This window comes from Coregonus lavaretus (genome assembly GCF_964263955.1).
Source record: "Coregonus lavaretus genome assembly, chromosome: 19".
NCBI lineage: Eukaryota > Metazoa > Chordata > Actinopteri > Salmoniformes > Salmonidae > Coregonus > Coregonus lavaretus.
The window spans coordinates 36,904,699-36,927,170 of NC_140006.1; the positions used below are offsets into that span (position 1 = coordinate 36,904,699).

Consider the following 22,472-nt stretch of genomic DNA (forward strand, 5'->3'; position numbering starts at 1 on the left):
CAAAAAAAGGGATGTCGTAGGGTCATTTTGGCAATTTATTCCTGAAATGACATTTAAGCTCTACTATGGTAGCTGGTTTTGAAATGAAATCTGAATGAATCACTGTGATAACCAAATTCTGCCTTAGAAGATTACATGATATGGAAAGCTATGATCTCAAATATCTCCATTCAAAAATGTTGGTAATCGTGCAACTTGTTGAGACTCTTAAGCAGTGAAGTGCAAACCTTTTATCAAGCACCACCCATTGTTTTCCAATGACCAACGCTGGACTCAAATTGGCTCTAGTGAGAATATGACCAAGTTGAACACAACTAAGGGAGGTGTATCACTGCTCATTTTGTTATCCACTGCTTTTCACTAGTTACCATTTTGCTTTTCATATTTATATTCACACATTTTGTGAGGTGGTACTGTATTTCCCATGTCAGCCTAATTGAAATGGACAGATCGAGCCGAGGAATCACATTTCTGGTGCCCTAGAAGTTGTTACTTGTGAATTAGATGTTTCGCTCCCTGGTAATTTATGTTTTGTTTCCATTAGTTGTCTTTTCTAAATTGGATCTTGCTTATGATATCTATGCAAAACAAATTAAATTGATTGATTGAGGACTGAGCGTTATTAGCGATCTAATAGACATAACTAAGTACCTAAACTAAATTACCTTGTTGAATTGTACAGTACCATTTTGATTGCTTTTTCTCAGCAAAGAAAATGAGCATTTTGGCATGTTTAATTTGCTACTCTTTAATTTACATTTTACTTCATTTTCTACACTTCACGGAGGAGATTTCAAATGATATATTCTGCACGTTGGCTTTGGCAGAAACTGTAAAAAAGCATGACAAAAGACAAACGCTGCATATATTAGAAAATTGACCCCTTTGTGACTCCCATGGATGTGTCGGAGGTTGATTTTACTGCTAAAATGTGATTCTTTTCTGATGAAGATTCAACTGACTCTCTATTAGAACAGCATTGCTGCAACCGGAATGTATTTCATCACATCTTCATACAGTATTCTCAGAATATTGACACCTTCATATGAACCTCAGTAACTTCTAATCTTAGTGTTGGACCCCATTTTTTTTGACACCCTTACACCATACTGTAGGTGTTGCACTTCAAAAGGGACGTGAAATGTGATTTTGAGTTTGGTTCAGTGCTGTTAGTGTCTCGCATATTTAATATTTGTGTGTGTGTGTATAAACGTGTCACATAAACGTTTTCCCCTCATTGTCATTGGAAAAGTCCCCCATCAGTTTTCCCATCAGCTCTTCAGTCTTTTCTGGATGTATAGTGTCAGGATTTCAGTATTGATGTGGTTGTAGGCTTTACAGTTGACCTGTTAATAGTTCATGTCAAGTGAGCTTGCTTCTTTGTGAGTCATTTCCTTGGATGTCCCCATGACATTATCCTGCATTTTACTTTGCACTTTACTCGCAACTTTATAGCATTGAGCCCTGGGACTTTTTCACCCCGCTCTGAGCGACTGTTATGTGCACTGGACCTGTTTCCCCCTGTATTTGGTCAAACTTGCCTTCTTGTTAAAAAAAGAAAGTGTATTTTTTAAAAGCATATGTTTATAGTCTATATAAAAAAAAATGCTTTTTTTTAAAAACTTAAATCAGCTAGTATTTTTTGTTAGGCGTCTGATATTGTGACTTTGAAATGCTCCAATTTTGGAAGCCGATATTATAAACTTTGTATTTTTGGATAGAAGATTTCTCACTGCACAACAGATACGGCTAGTAATGCTCCTGTTGTGCTTCAAGCTACAAGTACAATACAAGCAGGGTGAAGTAATCATGAAATGGGGAAGCAATTAGATGTAACAAAATTGATGTATCAAGGAGTGATGTGGGAAGTCACACATTAATGGTTAATATTAAAATATGTACTGTCATAGACAGGAGTGAGAACAGTCGTCTCGTTGTGCAAAGAGTATATAAACAACACCCACTATTATCATATAATATGCACTATTTAACTGTGTCATTCGCAATCTATAATTCAGAACTGTGTGCGTAAATTCACCTTGAAGAAATACCGCTAGTTGTGTGATTTATATCAGTCAGGTATGTGCTCAATTCAGAATTTTGGAATTGACTCCCATTCAATTCATGAGTTGAAATTTGAATTGAATTGGCCACACCCCACAGGATGTAGAATTTGAGTTTGATTGACAGGAAGTAGAATTAAATTCTGTGCAATTCAAAGAAATTCCACTCAGACATAGAACATGAGTTTCATTGAATCTGACAGGTCACACTTCCAGATACCAAAGAATGTATTACTTTTCTCTGGAAACAATGTTCATATACTATTTTAGTGCTTAGAATAGCTAATTATATTTCCACCCACCATTACATTTGTTTGGCTTCTTTTTGAAGGCTTTAGGGCCAAGTTGAGGGTTAAACTAATGCATTCTGGGAAATATAGTATTTTCCCTATATTTAACCAAATTTAAGAGATTAATTAAATTTAATAATTTAGAATTCGCATACAGGTTTTGTTTTCCTTTATCATTAATTTTAAGAGTTTGTCCTGAAAATCAATTGTTTCATCAATATTTTATATGCATGTATATAATTACATGTTTTATGTACAATATGTATATTTGTATAGACTACACCTAATATAGAATAGAAGAGGCATTTGAATTTCACTGAATTCAATTTTATTTCCTTGAATTCAAATTCAAATTGCAATTCTGTATCCTGTTTACTACTTCAATTCAAATTCATGTATTGAATTGGAATTTGAGGCATTTTCAATTCTGAATTGGTCACTTGTGGAGAGAAATATGAGGGAATCCTTTCAAACCCTGGTTTTGGTCTTCATTTCTTTTAATTGAACTTTTTTTTAACGTGTTTGGCTGCCACCTGTAACTTTCCTTTTCAGTAGTGTTACAGACTATTTGTCTTTTGATACGCTTGCGAAAAATACCTTTACTGTGTGGAGAAGGCATATGGTACATTCCTTACTGTGCAGCTAATGCAATAGCAGAACGCATAATGCATTGTGAGCTTACACAAATGATGAGCTGTCTTTGTGCTATCTTGGAGTTTGTGTTATTTGAAAGGTTTATCTAAATGCTGGTCTCATGTATGTTAGTGTATATTTCACTATGTTCACAGTAAATACATGCAGCATCACCATTTACCATAGATACAAGGGACACCTTCCTTCTTGTTTTTTTGTATTAATACATTCCTTGAATTATCTGTTGTTTTGCTGGTCAAGCATGCAAAACATGATTGGTTATAGATCTGAATGTGAGAACAGTTTTGACTGTGACAGTGGTTCTGAATCAGAAGCAGTCCTGATTTTGAATCTTTAGCGCTTGATTTTTACTTTGTTTTGTGTATGCAAATGTTTTGTATTCCTTTTTTCTGACTACTTTGCATGAGTTTCAAGACAAATAATTTGCTCCTATTTTTAGCTTGGTTTTATTTTGTATGTTCTTTTTTTCTATCAAGCACAATGTCATGCAAAATACTATATTGTAAACTAAGGAAGAAAGACTGTTTAAATGTGATTTAATGTTCTGTTACGTTTTCTTTGTATGGTCAATTGTCTTTGTCTTCGATTCGAACAGTGGCAAGGCCTCACACAAACTGAACTGCTATGTCAATCCAAAAGCAACAGAAAAAAATGTTTTATCAGCCTTTTATGCACATGTAGATGCAATTATTTGGTGTACGTACTTATACATTTGATATTGCATGTGTTTATGCGCTAGATGCCCACTGAAGTGTATTCTGTTTGCCGAGTGTATAGATTAACTGTGTATATTGCTTTTCGGTATAAAATGTTTTGTGCTTTATGTGATATGATGTCAAAAGTGAAAATGTGTGTTACATGCACTGAGAATTAATGTGCTACAGTATGTCATTGTTCTTCTGTTCTGTTTTTCTGACTTAAAGTATCGGTTAACCTAAAGTTTTTCAGACTGATCCAAACTCCATGTTGCTTAACTGTGTTTTTATAATCAGTTGTCTTTTTTCTTTCAAACAATTTTTTTCTGTGTTTATGTAGTAAATCTGACTGATTTGATAGATCTATTATTACTGCCACAATTTTTGCACCAATATTCGGGTGTCCAACGGTTTATACTCAAAACGTTTACAGAAGCAACCGTTTACAAAGAATGGAGCAGGTTTGCATGGTTTTTGTGTGTGTGTACGTTTATGTAACTTATCATAGATAAAAATGTATAAACCACATGAACTACAGGTAGATATCAGTTCGGTTATAAAGGTGTGATGAGGTGGTGATGGAGTCAGGCGCAGGAGGGTAAATCACAGAATAACAGGCTTTAATCTGCAAAATACAGGTTTACGCAGAAATGCGTCAAACACTCCAGGGCACAAAACAGGCGCACTGGAAAATACAAGGCATACGGGAAAAATACTACCGTCAATACACGAGCTCCACCGAGCTTCACTAACCTCCACAAATAAACAATCACCCACAAGGACAAGGGGCAGAGGGAACACTTATACACCGACTAATTAGGGGAATAGAACCAGGTGTGTGTGATTGACAAGACAATTGTGATGATGATTGGGGCGGCAGTGGTTAGTACTCCGGTGACGGCGAACGCCGAAGCCTGCCCGAACAAGGAGGGGAGGCAGCCTCGGCGGAAGTCGTGACAAAAGGACTGTTTTGTGTTCTCTTGACTTGTTTACAAAATGTGTCCTTTTGGAATTGTAATACTATACTCTATCAGTCATACAAATCAACTATGTGCAAAAGGAAATGGCCAAAAACAAAGGTCCTTCTCTAAATAATGGGAAAGATATTGTTTTAATATGAAATGGACCCTTGCCATCCACACACGATACTGTAAACCAGGCGTCTTCAACCTTTTCTTGCCCAGAGACAACCTCCCAGGCAAATTTGCGACCCAGGGACCCCATCATACATTAGCAAAAAAATTAATAATCACATTTTGTCTTATCATTAGGTGACTGATAATGACAAAAAGTAATGAACATTTTAAAATGAATAGATTTGGTAGATCTTTTTCATTATTTAGCCACCCTTTGCCTTGATGACAGCTTTGCACACTATTGGCATTCTCTCAACCAGCTTCACCTGGAATGCTTTTCCAACAGTCTTGAAGAAGTTCCCACATATGCTGAGCGCTTGTTGGCTGCTTTTCCTTCACTCTGCGGTCCAACTCATCCTAAACCATCTCAATTGGGTTGAGGTCGGGTGATGTGGAGGCCAGGTCATCTGATGCAGCATTCCATTACTCTCCTTCTTGGTCAAATAGCCCTTACACAGCTTGGAGGTGTGTTGAGTCATTGTTCTGTTGAAAAACAAATGATAGTCCCACTAAGCGCAAACCAGATGGGATGTCGTAGTGCTGCAGAACGCTGTGGTAGCCATGCTGGTTAAGTGTGCCTTAGACTTCTAAATAAATCACTGACAGTGTCACCAGCAAAACACCCCCACACCACCACCTCCATGCTTCACGGTGGGAACCACGCATGCAAAGATCATCCATTCACCTACTCTGCGTCTCACAAAGACATGGCAGTTGGAACCAAAAATCTCAAATTTGGACTCATCAGACCAAAGGACAGATTTCTACCAGTCTAATGTCCAAGTCTCTTCTTCTTATTGGTGTCCTTTTAGTAGTGGTTTCTTTGCAGCAATTCAACCATGAAGGCCTGATTCATGCAGTCTCCTCTGAACAGTTGATGTTGAGATGTGTCTGTTACTTGAACTCTGAAGCATTTATTTGGGCTGCAATTTCTGAGGCTGGTAACTCTAATGAACTTATCTTCTGCAGCAGAGGTAACTCTGGGTCTTCCTTTCCTGTGGCGGTCCTCATGAGAGCCAGTTTCATCATAGCACTTGATGGTTTTTGCGACTGCACTTGAAGAAACTTTAAAAGTTCTTGAATTTTCCGTATTGACTGACCTTCATGTCAAAGTAATGATGGACTGTCGTTTCTCTTTGCTTATTTGAGCTGTTCTTGCCATAATATGGACCTGGTCTTTTACCAAATAGAGTGATCTTCTGTATACCACCTCTACCTTGTCACAACACAACTGATTGGCTCAAACACATTAAGAAGGAAAGAAATTCCACAAATTAACTTTTAACAAGGCACACCTGTTAACTTAAATGCATTTCAGGTGACTACCTCATGAAGCTGGTTGAGAGAATGTCAAGTGTGTGTGTAAAGCTGTCATCAAGGCAAAGGGTGGCTACTTTGAAGAATAAAAAATATATTTTGATTTGTTTAACACTTTTTTGGTTACTACATGATTCCATAGGTGTTATTTCATAGTTTTGATGTCTTCACTATTATTCTACAATGTAGAAAATAGTAAAAAATAAAGAAAAACCCTTGAATGAGTGGGTGTGTCCAAACTTTTGACTGGTACTGTATATATATTTTTGCGGACCCCCTGCATTACCTTCACGGACACCTAGGGGGGCGCGGACCCGCGGTTGAATAGCCCTGCTGTAAACCCATCAACTTCCCCATGACACCAGACAGGTGATCAGGGCAATATATAAGTATTACATAGCCAAACATGGCCATCTCAACGTTTTAACATATGCCAACTAGCCTGGCTGGATCAGCAGTTGACAGCTTCCCTTAACGTCATGACTGTGACAATGGAGCTGTCCAATGCTAAAACCAACGGATCCAGGCTATAAAGCTGCAAAATAAATAACTGTATTTACAAAGTATTAAGTTCATAAATTGTCCCTTTAAATCTTATTTATAGTTCAAGTAATGCACTTATTTAGAGCACTTTGTTTTTCTGTCCTTCACTAAAATGTGTTTGTCAAAGTTGAAATACTCTTCAAATACTCTAATTTCCCACTGAATCTCCAAAGTTACGTTTTTGTTTTGTTAGACTGAGAATTACATAAACTTAAAACCATAGACTTGTCTATGAATTGTTTACATTTAGAAAAGGAAAATATTAATCTTAAGAGTTTATTTCTCACTGCATAACCTACCGCATTAAGACTGACATGTGACTGACATTTTCTGCTTGATACCTTGAGGTAACTCTTTCTACATGGTACCACATTTCTAAATAACATGTTATGACTCAAAGGCTTGATGTGATATATTTTTTGCTTTTAGCAAGTATTTAGCTCTGACTAGGATAGGTTAACCATGTGCAAACACACTGTGTGACTTAAACCTGCTCACCCAAAGCATCTCCTGTAGGATAAAATGCAGATCTCAATATAAGTCTGTACATTTTTGTATTATTATAGTGGCACTACATGTAAAAAGGGAAAATCAACTAGCCAGATGAAATGGAGAGAGTCATTGTTTGATCATTCAGCATAGTTATTACCACAACAACAACAAAAACTACAAATCCTCTGATGTGCATTTAATGGGGGATGGCCCACTCTAGTGGTCCTTTTCTCATACAACGGCAGCTAAATTGTAATATAATGTATTTTCTTTTTGAGTACGATTACTCAAATGTTGCAAATGCATTTAACTGCAATGTCTGGATACTACACATACTGTACTCACAGCAACAGGACACAGTTATGCTCATCAAATATGCAAATCCTAGCATTCAGCAGAACAGCTTGGCAATCCTGTACTTTTGTTGAGCTGACCCTTTAAAATGAATGGATCAAATCTTGTTCTTTAAATTGTGCTTTTATATTAAAGGGAGAAAACAGACCAAAAAATCAAAGTGGCTATATTAAATGTGTACTAAATAACTGAAAACGAATGTTAAGCTTCTATTCAAATCGTACCTAACGTATTTTTCTTGTGTGAAGTCTTCTGTCTTTGTATCTTTGCATTACTATTTGTAAATGAAATTAGATTAAATAAAAATCTAAATAATCAATGTGACTGATCCCACTAAATGTTGTTGGCCCACTGTTTTATTGTTGTACAATGTCTCCATCTGGTGATCATGAGAGGTAGAGTGGCTGTAAAGAGTACAAATATTATGTTCACTCACAGTAAGATAATAATAATATTTAATTTGTAGAGCCATTGTAACTGAAGCAGTTACATTGAAGTCTTATGTCAGCTAAAATATAATAACCACTTGGCAACTTTTTGTAGAAAGAGAATGCATTTAGTTCCCCTGATTTGGCTATTTTTTTCCACGTCTTTGGGAGTTTCCCAGGTGCTTAACTGGAAATCACCTTATTCACCTGGCTCCCCTGGCCCCTCTTGTCACATCCTGTAAAGGCCCAGCAAATTAACATTTCAGCAACAGTTTGGAGGAAAGCAATGCTGACAATAACTATTTTAATTGCTTGGGCCAGTAAATAGTCCACACTATTAGGCTACACTTAATCATTGACCTAATCAAGTCCAGTGAGGTTTCCATAGGATCATATGTTCACGCAATTTTGCTTTTTATTGCATGAGAACAATACAATGCATTGCCATACACAAAAGGTACCATCAGTAGGAATAACTTCCTATAGAAAGAATTATGACAGATGACACAGTTGTGTTAACACTTAACAGTTAGAACACTTACATTTGTAGTGATTATAATACAAGCTATAATGAATTTTACAGTAGGTTATTGTAAGCTAATGTTATTGAAAACATTGAGTAGTTGGGGCCTTCTCTTACCCCAGGTGTGTTTAGGTTTAGCTTCGTGCGCGGGTCAAGTGTGCGTCCATTGCATCCCATAATGCAATAGGAGGCCGTTGTGACTGATCCAGCAGTCAGCGGCTGGTGGTGAGTTTCCAGAGCGCCGAAGAGGCAGTAGCAGGCGGTGAACGTCTCTGAATCCATGTGACATTATACGAACATTTAAGCGTACAGGCATTAGATAAATATGCGGCCTAAGTGTCTAGCATATCTCCATAAAGGCCCGTGAGTGTCGGCAAGTACCACAGTATTCGTTTTGGAGGATTCCTCCCCCGTTCGCCGGATCGCACCGAACAGGCAATGACAACGGCCTCAGCAACTCCGCAGCAGATGAGAGACCGGCTGCTGCAGGCCATCGATAGTCACAGCAATGTGAGTAGCTAGCAACACGATGTGGCTATCTGGACGCATATTTGTCGTCATATTTATTTATTTAAAAACAACATGCCAAATATCCACTGATAAATGCTAGCTAATAATACACGCTTGTGAGTTGACACATTGCTTGCTAGCTTAAGTTAGCTAGCCACTGTAGCTAGTTCACGCTAACAAATTTGCTACGCTAACGTTACCGGGCGCTAGCTAGCTTCGTTGCTAGCCTGGCCAACAGGGTAATGTTTAACCAACTATGTTGAAAACAAGTTAGCTTAACTCTTGATACACTAAATGGATATCAGCCGAAATAACGTTAGCCTAACGTTAGTTAGTTATCTATCTAGCCCACTTCACTTGACGTTTCTCCCATTCCTCGCCCGCGTCATACACGTTGTTGCGTAGCTATCTAGCAAGATAGTAGCTACTACCTAACTTAACTAACGTTAGTTGGTTGGCTAGTTAGTTAACTTGTCAATATGAGTGAGGTCGAATTTGCTTTGTTATTTATTGGCAAGCGTATTTTCTAATTCCTTCACCGAACTGACTTTACTAGTTAGCCAATGAGCCAGCGAATGAAACTTCTGTTTCAAAAAAGTGTGTATCTGATAAATGCTAGCTAATCACATGACATGACTATCTTGTTATCCAATACCTATATAAACACTTGTAGTGATGTTGGCTAAGGTTTGGGTAACTTAGTTAACTTAACTCAACTAGAAGTCAACTACAGTAGCTACCTTAGCTGCAATGGCTATGCAGTGGACTCTTCATTGCTAGCTAGATTAAAAGTAGCTTCAGATCAGGTTAACACGGCTTGCCTCATGTCATGTACCTAGTTTTCAGGCTGTCTTATTCAGTGTTTCCTACTATGGACAAGATAACTAGCTTCCGATACCTAAGCTATGTGCAACAAGCTACTGTAAAATGCTTTAAATAATTGTAGGCAAAACGAACGTATTTTCACGATTTCAGTTATATCATCAAAATCAATACATCAAAGCACGTTTTGGGCTCATTCAGTAGTTTTTACGTGATTAAGTAGAATCCTGTTGATATTCCTAAAACATACGTTAAATGGTACTGTTGCTGCTTCCTGTTATCGATTTTTGATTTGTAGCCCAGTGTCAATATGCTGAAATGGGTTGTGATATTTTGAAGATAAACATCAAAATTACTCCCTTTCAGAAAGTATTCAGACCGCCTGACTTTTTCCACATTTTGTTAGGTTACAGCCTTATTCTAAAATGTATTAAATTGTTTTTTTCCTGATCAATCTAAACAATACCCCACAATGACAAATCAAAAACAGGTTTTTAGAAATGTTTGCTAATTTATCAAAAAAAAAAAAAAAAACTATCACATAAGTATTCAGACCCTTTACTCAGTACTTTGTTGAAGCATCTTTGGCAGCAATAACCGCCTCAAGTCTTCTTGGGTATGACGCTACAAGCTTGGCACTCCTGTATTTGAGGAGTTTCTCCCATTCTTCTCTGCAGATCCTCTCAAGCTCTGTCAGGTTGGATGGGGAGCGTCGCTGCACAGCTAATTTCAGGTCTCTCCAGAGATGTTCGATCGGGTTCAAGTCCGGGCTCTGGCTGGGCCACTCAGGGACATTCAGAGACTTGTCCCGAAGCCACTCCTGCGTTGTCTTGGCTGTGTGCTTAGGGTCGTTGTCCTGTTGGAAGGTGAACCTTCGGCCCAGTCTGAGGTCCTGAGCGCACTGGAGGTTTTCATGAAGGATCTCTCTGTACTTTGCTCTGTTCATCTTTGCCACGATCCTGACTAGTCTCCCAGTCCCTGCCGCTGAAAAACATCCCCACAGCATGATGCTGCCACCACTATGCTTCACCATAGGGATGGTGCCAGGTTTCCTCTAGACGTGATGCTTGGCATTCAGGCCAAAGAGTTCAATCTTGGTTTCATCATTTACATTTAAGTCATTTAGCAGACGCTCTAATCCAGAGCGACTTACAAATTGGTGCATTCAATTTAGGATAGCCAGTGGGACCTCCACCCCCTTTTTATTTTTTTATTTTATGGGGGGGTGGGTAGAAGGATTACTGTTATACTATTCCAGGTATTCCTTAAAGAGGTAGGGTTTCAAGTGTCTCCGGAAGGTGGTCAGTGACTCCGCTGTCCTGGCGTCGTGGGGGAGCTTGTTCCACCATTGGGGTGCCAGAGCAGCGAATAACTTTGACTGGGCTGAGAGGGAACTGTGCTTCCGTAGAGGTAGGGGGGCTAGCAGGCCAGAGGTGGATGAACGTAGTGCCCTCGTTTGGGTGTAGGATCAGAGCCTGAAGGTAAGGAGGTGCCGTTCCCCTCACAGCTCCGGAGGCAAACACCATGGTTTTGTAGTAGATGCAAGCTTCAACTGGAAGCCAGTGGAGTGTGCGGAGGAGCGTGGTGACATGAGAGAACTTGGGAAGGTTGAACACCAGACGGGCTGCAGCGTTCTGGATAAGTTGTAGGGGTTTAATGGCACATGCAGGGAGCCCAGCCAACAGCGAGTTGCAGTAATCCAGACGGGAGATGACAAGCGCCTAGATTAGGACCTGTGCCTCTTTCTGTGTAAGGTAGGGTCATACTCTGCGAATGTTGTAGAGCATGAACCTGTAGGATCGGGTCACCACTTTGATGTTAGCGGAGAACGACAGGGTGTTGTCCAGGGTCACACCAAGGTTCTTTGCACTCTGGGAGGAGGACACAATGGAGTTGTCAACTGTGATGGCGAGATCATGGAGCGGGCAGTCCTTCCCCGGGAGGAAGAGCATCTCTGTCTTGCCGAGGTTCAGCTTGAGGTGGTGATCCGACATCCACACTGATATGTCTGCCAGACATGCATAGATGCGATTCAGCACCTGGTTATCAGAAGGGGGGAATGGAGATAATTAATTGTGTGTCGTCTGCGTAGCAATGATAGAATAGACCATGTGAGGATATGACAGATCCAAGTGACTTGGTGTATAGAGAGAATAGGAGAGGGCCTAGAACTGAGCCCTGGGGGACACCAGTGGTGAGAGCACGTGGTGCGGAGACAGATTCTCGCCACGCCACCTGGTAGGAGCGACCTGTCAGGTAGGACGCAATCCAAGAGTGAGCAGCGCCTCAGATGCCCAACTCGGAGAGGGTGGAGAGGAGGATCTGATGGTTCACAGTATCAAAGGCAGCAGATAGGTCTAGAAGGATAAGAGCAGAGGAGAGCGTTAGCTTTAGCAGTGCGGAGAGCCTCCGTGACACAGAGAAGAGTAGTCTCAGTTGAATGACCATTCTTGAAACCTGACTGGTTTGGATCAAGAAGGTCATTCTGAGAGAGATAGCAGGAGAGTTGGCTAGAGACGGCACGCTCAAGAGTTTTGGAGAGAAAAGAAAGAAGGTATACTGGTCTGTAGTTGTTGACATCGGAGGGATCGAGTGTAGGTTTTTTGAGGAGGGGTGCAACTCTCGCTCTCTTGAAGATGGAAGGGACATAGCCAGCGGTCAAGGATGAGTTGATGAGCGAGGTGAGGTAAGGGAGAAGGTGTCCAGAAATGGTCTGGAGAAGAGAGGAGGGGATAGGGTCAAGCAGGCAGGTTGTTGGGTGGCCGGCCATCACAAGTCGCAAGATTTTATCTGGAGAGAGAGGGGAGAAAGAAGTCAAAGCGTAGGGTAGGGCAGTGTGAGCAGAACCAGCGGTGTCATTTGACTTAGTAAATGAGGATCAGATGTCGTCAACCTTCTTTTCAAAATGGTTGACAAAGTCATCCATAGAGAGGGAGGAGGATTCAGCAGGGAGGAGAAGGTGGCAAAGAGCTTCCTAGGGTTAGAGGCAGAGGCTTTAAATTTAGAGTGGTAGAAAGTGGCTTTAGCAGCAGAAACAGAGGAAGAAAATGTAGAGAGGAGGGAGTGAAAAGATGACCGGTCCGCAGGGAGTCTAGTTTTCCTCCATTTCCGCTCGGCTGCCCGGAGCCCTGTTCTGTGAGCTCACAATGAGCCGTCAAGCCACGGAGCAGGAGGGGAGGACCAAGCCGGCCAGGAGGATAGGGGACATAGAGAGTCAAAAGATGCACAAAGGGAGGAGAGGAGGGTTGAGGAGGCAGAATCAGGAGATCGGAGGGAGAAGGATTTAGCAGAGGGAAGAGATGATAGGATGGAAGAGGAGAGAGTAGCGAGAGAGAGCGACGGTTGCGACGGCACATTACCATCTGAGTAGGGGCAGAGTGAGTAGTGTTGGAGGAGAGCGAGAGAGAAAAGGATACAAGGTAGTGGTTGGAGACTTGGAGGGGAGTTGCAGTGAGATTAGTAGAAGAACAGCATCTAGTAAAGATGAGGTCAAGCGTATTGCCTGCCTTGTGAGTAGGGGGGACGGTGAGGTCAAAAGAGAAAAGAATGAGGCAGAGAGAAATGAGTCAAAGGCAGACGTAGGGAGGTTAAAGTCACCCAGAACTGTGAGGGGTGAGCCATTCTCAGGAAAGGAACTTATCAAGGCGTCAAGCTCATTGATGAACTTTCCAAGGGAACCTGGAGGGCGATAAATGATAAGGATGTTAAGCTTGAATGGGCTAGTGACTGTGACAGCATGGAATTCAAATGAGGAGATAGACAGATGGGTCAGGGGGAAAAGAGAGAATGTCCACTTGGGAGAGATGAGGATTCCTGTGCCACCGCCGCGCTGACCAGATGCTCTCGGGGTATGTGAGAACACATGATCAGACGAGGAAAGAGCAGTAGGACTAGCAGTGTTTTCTGTGGTAATCCATGTTTCCGTCAGCGCCAAGAAGTCGAGGGACTGGAGGGTAGCATAGGCTGAGATGAACTCTGCCTTGTTGGCCGCAGAACGGCAGTTCCAGAGGCTGCCGGAGACCTGGAACTCCACGTGGGTCGTTCGCGCAGGGACCACAAGATTAGAGTGGCAGCAGCCACGCGGTGTGAAGCATTTGTATGGCCTGTGCAGAGAGGAGAGAACAGGGATAGACAGACACATAGTTGACAGGCTACAGAAAAGCCTACAATAATGCAAAAGAGATCGGAATAAAATTAACTAAACATCTGGGGAAGCGAGAGAGTGGGGCCTCCCTCACTCACCTTTCACTGAAACACTCAAATATAACTCCCAACTTCCACTTTAGAGATTATAGTTGTTGTAAACTACAGTGGTTCAATGTTTTCTAGGAATAGACTAACTTAGTTTATTCAGCTAGCTAACTTGGTACAGTATTCTTCCGTGAAAAACCGCCCAGGGCACCGTATCCTATGACGCCATTGCTAACTAGCATGTTAGCTTCCAATAACACACGGTTTAGCACCAATACTCGGTTACAACAAACTACCAATAGTGTGTTAACACACTAAACAGATCATTTGTGTCCTTGTCTAACGTTGTGTAAAGTTTTGGGTTAGATTTGACAGTTTGAGTGAGTACGTCGTCAACTTATTCAGCCAGTTAGTTAGAATAGTTAGCATATTAGCTCGCCATCACTCTCTGTCAACGAAACAACCCCTCCCACGGTATGAAACACACAGAGAAGGCCAAGCTAACGTTAACTAGTCACCCATGTCTTGAATTCCTTTTAAACGACTCTGGTTACCAGTATGTAAAAATATAATAAAAAATAAGTGTAGGTTATAAACTTACCCTTAGTAGCTACTGTTAGCTAGTTAAGTGTAAAGCTAGCTACTGAATCAATTTAGCTAGTTCGCGTCTGTCCCAACGGAGAGAAAGCGTCTCCAAAGGCAGAAGCCCGGTTAATACAAACATATCTTACCAAGCCAACTAGCTAGTTAGTTACATATAATTGTTTTAGATTAATTCCAAATTAGGACCAACTGTTCTATTGGTCATCTAGTAGCCAGCTTGTGGGGATAACGTTACTTGTAAACATTACAGCTAGGTCGTTCTAGCTGTTGTTTAGTTAGCTATCCAGGTAGCAACAAGCTAGCTACATTTCGAGTACAGTAGCTACTAACTACCTAACGTTAACTCTTTAGCTAATGAGGTTAGAAAAACAGCTGAATGGTAGGTAGCTAGCTAGCATAATTACAGGTACTCTTAAGCGTTAACTATGAAACCATACATTACCTTCAATGAATTATCAGATCAGAGAATCTTGTTTCTCATGGTCTGAGCGTTCTTTCGGTGCCTTTTGGCAAACTCTAAGCGGGCTGTCATGTGCCTTTTTACTGAGGAGTAGCTTCTGTCTGGCCACTACCATAAAGGCCTGATTGATGGAGTGCTGCAGAGATGGTTGTCCTTCTGGAAGGTTCTCCCATCTCCACAGAGGAACTCTGGAGCTCTGTCAGAGTAACCACCGGGTTCTTGGTCACCTCCCTGACCAAGGCCCTTCTCCCCCGTATGCTCAGTTAGGCCGGGCCGCCAGCTCTAGGAAGAGTCTTGGTGGTTCCAAACTTCTTCAATTTAAGAATGATGGAGGCCACTGTGTTCTTGGGGACCTTCAATTATGCAGACATTTTTTGGTACCCTTCCCCAGATCTGTGCCTCAACACAATCCTGTCTCGGAGCTCTACGGACAATTCCTTCGACCTCATGGCTTGGTTTTTGCTCTGACATGCACTGTCAACTGTGGGACCTTTATATAGACGTGTGTGCCTTTCCAAATCATGCTCAATCAATTTAATTGACCACAGGTGAACTCCAGTCAAGTTGTAGAAACATCTCAAGAATGATCAATGGAAACAGGATGCACCTGAGCTCAATTTTGAGTCTCATAGCAAAGGGTCTGAATACCTTTGTAAATAAGGTGTTTCTGTTTTTTTTCTACAAACCTGTTTTCTCTCTGTCGTTATGGGGTAATGTGTGTAGATTGCTGAGGATTTTTATTTATTTAATCCATTTTAGAATAAGGCTGTAACGTAACAAAATGTGGAAAAAGTCAATGGGTCTGAATACTTTCCGAACTTATATTTTGCTAAATTACTACACACCAACATTTATCAAGGGGCTTGTACTGTAATCAATAGCACGCACAAATTAATCATTCACATCGATATTGTATAGAAATCAATGGATCTGGGACAATGACCATGACGACATGTACTATTTGCGCTCTTCTAAAGGACAAACCATAACTATCTTTGGTATACTACATATAGCCTACCTGTGGATAGATGAAAACCTGTAGTAGCCATTTATCAGCTCATCTCCTCGTGCCACAATGATGGCCAAAGGAAACCCAACACACTTTTTTGACTGCATAATTACATCTAATCATCACCTCAGCTAGTTCTACAAACCAAAGATATGAATCTGTTTAAAGCAATCGATTTAGTATCATTGAGAAATGTACTTACTGTGATATGTGCTTGTCTCACCTAATTATCTTTAGATTAATGCACTAACTGTAAATCGCTCTGAATAACAGCGTCTGGTAAATGTAATATTGATGACTATAAACGTTTATATTACGATCACCAATCTGAGGTAAAAGGAAGTGTAATTCCTCTCAATTTGTGGTGAAAATGCGAGCTTGTGTAAGGTAGTAACACAAACTGTCCATATTAGGGAAATTAGAACAATATAAAATGTAATGTGACAAAATAATTCAACGTGTCAATTTAAGATGATAGTATATGCTGCCCACTCACAAGCTTATTGCACCTATTTCTCACTTATTATACACTCAAACACAATTTAACCTGGTGCTCTAGACTAGAGCTTCCATAGTGTCTGTGCAGCAGCCTGAATGTTCAACGTCACTAATAATTGGCCAGATTGCTTGTTAGCCAGTTGATAACCAGCATAGCGTTTAGCTCTAGCTAGGTAATAGGCCAGCTCGCAAGCTAACTGTTGCCTACTTAGAAGTAACAGCAGTTACTTGACACCATCTTTTTAACTGACTTAACTGTTGAGCAAATATTGTCTGAAGTTCTGTGTTCTGATCACCTCTTTTGCTCCTTTCAGCAGATTTGCAATATGGTGGCAGTATTAGAAGTTATCACATATTTGGAGAAGTTCCCTATCACCAAAGAAGCACTTGAGGTAAGACCCAAAGCTTTGTACGTCTTTTTAAATTGTTGCCAGTTACAATGATTCTGGTGTTCTTAACCACTTTTTATTATTATACTGTTTTATTACCAACTTAGGAAACTCGCTTGGGGAAACTGATCAATGATGTGAGGAAGAAGACCAAGGATGAAGACCTTGCCAAGCGTGCCAAGAAGCTTTTGCGGAGCTGGCAGAAATTGATCGAGCCGGGGCAAAATGAGACTCCATTGCGGGGGGCCGTTTGTGTCCCGGGCTCTGCCAATGGCAGTGCCCACCCCTGTCAGACTGACGTTCCACCCCCTGACGTCTCACTGGCAGGCAAGGGTGTCCCAGAAGTCAAAACTAGAAATGACGTCCACAACACCCACTCGCCGAAAGCAGAGAAGTCAAGCATCAGAAAGCGTAGAGGGGAGCAAAGGGACAGTGTGCATTTACCGGCCAAAATCTCCAAGATGTCCCCCTACGAGCAGATGCACAACTCCACCCCGCCACCACCACCCACAAATGGGATTGCAGGTAGCCCTGAGGTTCCCCCATCGCCGGACAGGGCCCGGACAGAGCACCTAGAGAATGACAAACACAGTAGAATCCCTGTCAATGCTGTTAAGCCTCACCCCAGCTCCCCGGGCCTCACTAAACTACCTAGCACTTCCTCTTTACTCAAGACTGCTGTGTTACAGCAGCAGGCAAGGCTGGATGAAGGAGGAGGGGGGTCGTATCAAGCCAAAAGCCCCCGCTGTCTCTCATCAAGTCTGCGGAGTCCACGGACTATGAAGCAAGAGACGATGTCCAAGCGCTCTTCAACATATGCACCAAAAGGGACTATCCCAAGCCCAGCTCGGAGCCCTTGCTTGCTGTCGTCCCAGTTTTTAACGTCCCCAGCCAAAGTGTCTCATGTGGATGCGCTGCCACCCCCTGCCCATAGGGCCTCACTGCACTGGCCCGGCTCCTCGGAGGTCACCACCCATTCCCCACGCAACACTGCAACACTGGAACCCCCGCCGGTCTTCCCTCCCAACTCCCAGCCCGCCCCAACGAACTCTGAAAGCTCAGAACTCCACAGACCCACGCCCTCCTCCTCTGTAGTGGTGGTCAAGGCTGAGGCAGAAGTCGCTGCCTCCAGCTCGGACCGCAAAAAGAGGAAGAAGTACAGGTCCAGAGACTACGCTGTCAACCTGCAGGGGCAGGACACAGAGGACCAAATGAAGCCTGTGCGGTTAAAAGAGCGCAGGCTAACGTTTGACCCTGTGACTGGGCAGATCAAGTCCATGGTACATAAAGAACCCTCTCAGGTGGAGGAACCCCCAAGGCAACCTCCCCCTGAGCCCCAGCAGAGGACTCACCTGCCCTTACACCAGCATCAGCCCCCCACCCCCAGCCCCTTCCAACAGACTAACTGGAAAGAGCTGTCCCGAAACGAGATCATCCAGTCCTACCTAAACCTTCAGAGCAACATGCTAACATCCTCGGGGGTCCAGGCCCCCGGCGCGCACTTTTTCATGTCGGAATACCTGAAACGGGAGGAGAGCGATGTTAGGGAGGCGAGGCGAGGAGTGCACGTCTTGCAGCTGGACAGCTCGGTAACGGACACACCGGGGGTGAGCCGGGAGGTGACTGACGAGGACCTCCACAGAGTACATACGGAGCACTGGCAAGGCGTAAACGGTTGTTGCGACACCAAGGGCACTTGGTACGACTGGACGGAGTGCATATCTTTGGATCCACACGGGGATGAGAGCAAACTAAACATCCTGCCTTACGTCTGCCTAGACTGAGGAGAAGGGGTGTCTCTCTTTCACTTGACAGAGGAAGGAAAACAATTTTTTTTGCCCACTGTGAGTTGGGGAAAGCCAGAACTGCAAAACTCCCTCCGTGCCTCCCTCTCAGAGATAATCGAATGAGGTTTTGGTAAAAAAAAAAAAAAAAAAAGTTTGCTTGGTCAAAGGGCTGCTGTTTCAGTTCTTTTTTTCAAAAAGAAAAAAAAGTTGCGGGAAAGATGTGCCCCTGTTTGCAGTGCTGCTACTAACAAGGAATTGCAAACTACGGTTCTAGTTGAGGGTTGGCTGGGTTTGAGCTGTCCAGTAGAGGCACAGTTATGCTCAGAAGGGGTTGAAAGAGTTTATCTAGCACAGGTAAAGCCGAATGTGTCCAGCAAGTGGAATACTGACACCTATTTGGCAGTTAAAAGAAGCTTTGTGACATGAAACATTTTTTTTCCTAAAATGTCTTATCATGTATGCATCTATTTATTTGACCTTTTCAGTTTTTTGGGGAGGTTTATCGAAACAGATGTACAAAACCTGTAGAGCTTTTCTGCTTGCATCACGTAATGTTGACCTGTTCTACAATGCAAAAGAGGCATACCATTGTTTTGCACAATCTTTTCTTTTTGATTGGCGATACGCGTTAGCTATCCAACATTCCATACTCCTCACATCTATCTCCTCACCACTCTGTTCTGATGCACCCATGCCATCATACACTTCTTCCCGGAAGAAATTCTGCAAAAAAAATTAGCCTGTTTTTGAATGTGTTCGATCCAAAAAGTATTTAAAAAATCTGTTTAGTTTTTGAATTATTTATTTGTTAAATGTACATTTGTATTTCCTCCCTTATCCTCTAGCAATCCTCACCCAGGCAGAAATGTGAGCGCTAATACATTAAAACTGTATACAATTGTGTGGACAAGAAAATAAGGAAACGTTTGTATGCGGGAACTATACTTGTTACCATTCCTTTAGCTATCATTTGCCTTATGGAATTTCATCATAAGATTTTTAAAGTTGAACAGCCTTAGTGAATGTACAGAAATTAGACCTTTGTATTTAGTTATACAGTGGTAGATAACTTTTGTAATTTCATAATTGACACGAAGGTACGTGTAGATAAAAAATACACAACACCTGCAAGTAAAAAATTGTTTTGCATAGTTTGGACATCCATGTCAAAGTTCCCTCAGATCTTTTAAGCGTTTGTTTTGCAGGAATGTTCTACTCATTGAGAAGCATGCATGATGGTGAATGAACAAGCATTGTTTATTTTGCTTTTTTGTTAAACTACATAAACCTAGAGAGTGCTGTGGTACCATCACACATTCTTAACTTTTTCCATGTGACAAACATGATAGTAAATTTAAGTAGTTTTTTCCTTTTCTCATCTTGCATTGCCACTGTTCTCCACATATAACATGACTTTAGATGGGCGAAGATCAGACTGTGTGCCGCTACATTCATCCCTACCAATGTGCCTTTGATGTCAAATCTGGATTTGTTCCGCATATTACTCCTGTCCTTGGAACTAGGTTTATGTGTGGGACAATTCCAAATTCTTTGTCCAATAATGCTGGAATATGCACAGTTTTTTCTAAGCAATGGTCCTTAGTGAACACTGGTCCAGTATGGGTAAATTGCAGACTGAGATATCACTCAAACACAGCTCGCAATAAATAAATGTTAAAGATGATTGATGTGGATATGGTCAGTTTTGACTGGGACATCTTTATTTGTTCAGTGTTTAACATCTCTCAATAGTTTGAAAAATAAAGTGACATTCTAAACCCTCTGCTCGGTTTTCTTATTTGGTATAAGACTTAATTCTGACACAATATAAACACAACTGTTTGTATTGTAGTCAGGTTGGGGTTAACTGGTTAACGTTGGCATTAATATGGTAAGTTCAATGATGTAAACGCTATGTCTATGGGTGCATTACTACTTTGGTTTTCATTGTGTATTCTCAGTGTCCTCATGGGGGAGCACTTCGGTTGGTTTTAAAAAATGGACTTGAATGGGCTATGACAAGTTCTATGGTTAAACAGAAATGTATATCATGGCTTTATTTATCTTTGAATTAGGTTCTGTTGCTGTCCTCTTCCACTTCCTTGAGTGGTTTTACTCGTTATGACAAACCACAACTGTCAACTCACTTTCTTCCTCCTGATAAGATAACCAAGTCTCTACATGCATTTCAGAACCCCTCCGTGAGTTGTTGTAGTCAGTGAATTGCTGCTCCTTCTAGAAGACTCCTCCCCTTTTAGACTTATGAATCATCATTACACATCCATGGTGTCACCTCCCTGACAACCAGCTGTCCTCCTGTGACTGTCTGGGAACATGTCACTGAGGACCAGATCAGAGCTGTGTTGCCTGTTGGGTCTTAGGTCCCTCTAAGTTCTCCCTTGTGACCCCACTTCTCATCTTCATTCTCTGGTGGTTGTTGGCTGTTCATATCAGATTCATGGCCCTGTTGCTTCCCTACCCCTTGCCTTCAGGCAATGATCAAATGATGCACTTCCGCCAGACACCCATGCCACCCTGCAAGGATACAGCAGCAGCCAAACTCCCCGCCTGGTCTCTGAGACTAGACGTAACATAGGGAATGTAAATCCGACACACTAAAATTAAATCAAAATGTATTTGCCACATGCGCCGATTACAACAGGTGTAGACCTTACAATGAAATGCTTACTTACAAGCCCTTAACCAACAATGCAGTTTAAAGAAAAATAAGTTAAGTAAAAAAATAAAATTAAGAGCAGCAGTAAAATAAAAATAAACAGTAGGGAGGCTATATACAGGGGGTACCGGTACAGAGTCAATGTGCGGGGGCACAGGTTAGTCGAGGTAATTTAAGTAATATGTACATGTGGGTAGAGTTAAAGTGACTATGCATAGATAATAAACAGATTGTAGCAGCAGTGTAAAATGTGGGGTGGGGTGGGGTGGGGTGGGACAATGCAAATAGTCTGGGTAGCCATGATTAGCTGTTCAGGAGTCTTATGGCTTGGGGGTAGAAGCTGTTAAGAAGCCTTTTGGACCTAGACTTGGCGCTCCGGTACTGCTTGCCGTACGGTAGCAGAGAGAACAGTCTATGACTAGGGTGGCTGGAGTCTTTGACAACTTTTAGGGCCTTCCTCTGACACCGCCTGGTATAGAGGTCCTGGATGGCAGGAATTTTGGCCCCAGTGTGATGTACTGGGCTGTACTCACTACCCTCTGTAGTGCCTTGCGGTCGGAGGCCGAGCAGTTGCCATACCAGGCGGTGATGCAACCAGTCAGGATGCTCTCGATGGTGCAGCTGTATAACTTTTTGAGGATCTGAGGACCCATGCCAAATCTTTTCAGTTTCCTGAGGGGGAATATGCTTTGTCGTGCCCTTTTCACGACTGTCTTGGTGTGTTTGGACCATGATAGATTGTTGGTGATGTGGACACCAAGGAACTTGAAGCTCTCAACCGGTTCCACTACAGCCCTGTCGATGAGAATGGGGGTGTGCTCAGTCCTCTTTTTTTTCCTGTAGTCCACAATCATCTCCTTTGTCTTGATCACATTGAGGGAGAGGTTGTTATCCTGGCATCACACGGCCAGGTCTCTGACCTCCTCCCTATAGGCTGTCTCTTCATTGTCGGTTGTGTCGTCGGAAAACGTAATGATGGTGTTGGAGTCGTGCCTGGCCATGCAGTCATGAGTGAACAGGGAGTACAGGAG

General features: G+C 42.0%; 1 protein-coding gene across 2 annotated transcripts; it reads left to right on the top strand.

The window, feature by feature from the left end:
• The first annotated feature begins 8,730 nt into the window (after nt 1-8,730).
• Nucleotides 8,731-20,547, top strand: LOC311146847 (mediator of RNA polymerase II transcription subunit 26-like). Of its 2 annotated transcripts, none has more exons than XM_084183450.1 (3): nt 8,731-9,005; nt 16,903-16,980; nt 17,085-20,547. In XM_084183450.1, the coding sequence occupies exons 1-3, from the start codon at nt 8,934-8,936 to the stop codon at nt 18,759-18,761; spliced, it is 1,827 nt and encodes a 608-aa protein (XP_084039576.1). In that variant the 5' UTR covers nt 8,731-8,933; the 3' UTR covers nt 18,762-20,547. The 2 variants fall into 2 exon arrangements, with proteins under 2 accessions (XP_084039576.1, XP_084039577.1); XM_084183451.1 differs by having other exon boundaries at nt 16,906-16,980.
• The last annotated feature ends 1,925 nt before the right edge of the window (nt 20,548-22,472 follow it).

What these genes read in the sequence shown, in the direction of transcription:
- LOC311146847 (XM_084183450.1), top strand. Translation starts at nt 8,934, where the DNA reads ATGACAACGGCCTCAGCAACTCCGCAGCAGATGAGAGACCGGCTGCTG. An exon ending in CCATCGATAGTCACAGCAAT is followed by an intron (nt 9,006 to 16,902) that starts GTGAGTAGCTAG and finishes TGCTCCTTTCAG; the next exon opens with CAGATTTGCAATATGGTGGC. An exon ending in TCACCAAAGAAGCACTTGAG is followed by an intron (nt 16,981 to 17,084) that starts GTAAGACCCAAA and finishes TTACCAACTTAG; the next exon opens with GAAACTCGCTTGGGGAAACT.